The sequence below is a fragment of the Anopheles nili genome, chromosome 2, assembly GCF_943737925.1.
Source record: "Anopheles nili chromosome 2, idAnoNiliSN_F5_01, whole genome shotgun sequence".
Lineage (NCBI taxonomy): Eukaryota > Metazoa > Arthropoda > Insecta > Diptera > Culicidae > Anopheles > Anopheles nili.
The window spans coordinates 31,034,552-31,036,825 of NC_071291.1; the positions used below are offsets into that span (position 1 = coordinate 31,034,552).

A 2,274-nucleotide genomic window follows, 5' to 3' on the forward strand; every position below is an offset into this window, starting at 1 on the left:
ATCCGAATAAGTTAATCCAACACGTTGCTCCTGGATAACTGATACCAAGCCGGCACGTATCGGCTACAAAACGAGTAGTCCTAGCAAAAAGCCTTGTAAACGTACCCATCTGCCCTTAATGCCCTACCCTGCTTGGCAACTAACCTGCCACGAACAGCGCAAGACGCGCGTAATCGGAACCGGGCGTCTCAACCGCAGAAAAGGAACGGCGTTGGCGAGCATGCACCGTCTCACCTCAAATGGCGAACATTGTAATCAATTAGTGCATGAAGATCAACCAGATGAAATGTGATAGTACGGCTTAGGTGCAAGCAAACCTGGGGATAAGCATTTGGGCGTAAGAACGCTCACTAGAACGACTATAAAAGCCACGCGACCACGTCCCAGAAGGCATCATTGTGCAGTGTACAGTTCTAAGTGTGACTTCAACAACTCGCCTTCTTCCAACTACTCTACCGTCATCAAAATGGCCTCCAAGGTAAGAACCACTTGTTTTGTGATGAGATTCTGGAACTCAGTGATAAAAGTCTCAATTCTTTCTCAGCTTTCGCTGATCGCCGTTGGACTGCTGCTGCTGAATGTCAGCGTCAACGCCCAGCAGTCGGGCCGTCGGTCGCAGGATCGTCAGAACCAGCTGCGGTCTTACGATGACTCCACGTGGGCCTCCCGAAACTACAACGTGCAGTACAACGAGCAGCAGCAGCAGCAGCAGCAACAGCAGCAGCAAAGGTACGCTGGCCGCAACCAGGATCAGGACCTTCAGGACCGCCGTAACTCCGACTACGACACCGACGACTACAGCTACGGATACGCCGTGCGGGATGAGCTTTCGGGTGACGTCAAGAGCCAGCAGGAGGTGCGCCACGGAGACCGGGTGCGTGGCCAATACCGCACTCTCGAGTCGGACGGCACGGAGCGCATCGTTGACTACACGGCTGATGATTTCCGTGGCTTCAACGCCGTCGTTCGCCATCAGCCATCGGTTGGTTCGCGGGCCCAGCTTGTCCACACGATCCAGCCAGCTGTTCTGCTGCGCCAGCCATCCGTCGGTCAGCTGGTCTCGGGTGGACACCGCACTGCCACTCTTCTCACTAGCTCCCAGCAGCCGACGACCGTTCTGCTGCGCAACTAACGAACAACCTGACGATCTGGCTAAGGAACTCTCGCGTGCCATTGCCGGTGAACGTGGACATGGTTTTGATTGAATAAAGTGCCCCCCCGCATCAAACGTACTCGACCGAGTTTCTGACCCACGTCAACGCAGGGAATGCAGAGTGAAAGAAGCGCTTGACAGAAGTAAGCCAGATCCGCGTCCCGAGGCCGATCACAATCAATCAAGCCTCATCCGGGATGGGATCCGTCCAACGGCGCATCCGGATCCGTTTCGCGCGTGAGTTATGGGACCGACGAACTGCTGGTCCTCATTGATGTCAAATTAACGAGCCCCAGAACTCAGCGTCTGTCAGCGGCGAAAGGTACGCATTTTGCTACGTCTGGGCAAACGAGGCGTCTGCAAATCACCATCCTATCCTAATCCGATCCGATCCCGGTCGTTGCATCCCGGTGACGCGCAAAAGCGCAACGGAAGACGGTCATGACGGGTAGCGGTGCTGGCTAACGACCGTCATCAGCGAATGCCTCCGGTGACTTGAACGCTGGGAACGAGCGCAAGTGACGAACCCCCGCTCGTAGACTGCGCGACGTCCGGGATGGTGAATCGGGTTGATGCTCGAAGTGGAAGGGGGAAGGGGAGAGCTGAAGTTCCTGTGAATTTCTGCACCCGAGCATCCCTCTCTTCCTCCCCCTCTTGCCTCTGCCCTCTGACAGATGGCTGGGGGCAAAAAGGAACAATTTATTAATCGCTTCCCCTCGAGCTTGCGACCTCGAGAGCGGGAACTATTCTGACCTGGAACTAGCGCCCGGGCAGCCCCCGGGAAACCTCCCCAGTGGGAAGCCACGCTGCAGGGCAGGAAAGGTTGAAAAAAAAAAGCAAAACAACGAAGAAAAAAAAGCCACGGAAACAAAACATAACAACGAACGCGAAGGAGCGGAAAAAAACGAGTGCAACCCCACGCTCGGGACGAAAAGTGGGATGAAACGAAAACAAAACTTTTCATTTCTCTCGAGCACCCCCGTGCACTTCCTCTCAAGTGCTCCCCGTCCCATGGGATGGGGTGCTGCTGCACGGCTACGCCATCGGGGCCTGTCCGGGAACCACCTCGTTGGCACTTCCGTTGGCACAGTTTTCAGCAGATTAGCTAATTAATTCAAATC

The 2,274-nt window shown here is 55.1% G+C and overlaps 1 protein-coding gene across 1 annotated transcript; it reads left to right on the forward strand.

Moving 5' to 3' along the window:
• Positions 1 to 408: 408 nt before the first annotated feature.
• Positions 409 to 1,226, forward strand: LOC128731465 (cuticle protein-like). Its single transcript, XM_053824589.1, has 2 exons — positions 409 to 478; positions 545 to 1,226. The coding sequence occupies exons 1-2, from the start codon at positions 467 to 469 to the stop codon at positions 1,130 to 1,132; spliced, it is 600 nt and encodes a 199-aa protein (XP_053680564.1). The 5' UTR covers positions 409 to 466; the 3' UTR covers positions 1,133 to 1,226.
• The last annotated feature ends 1,048 nt before the right edge of the window (positions 1,227 to 2,274 follow it).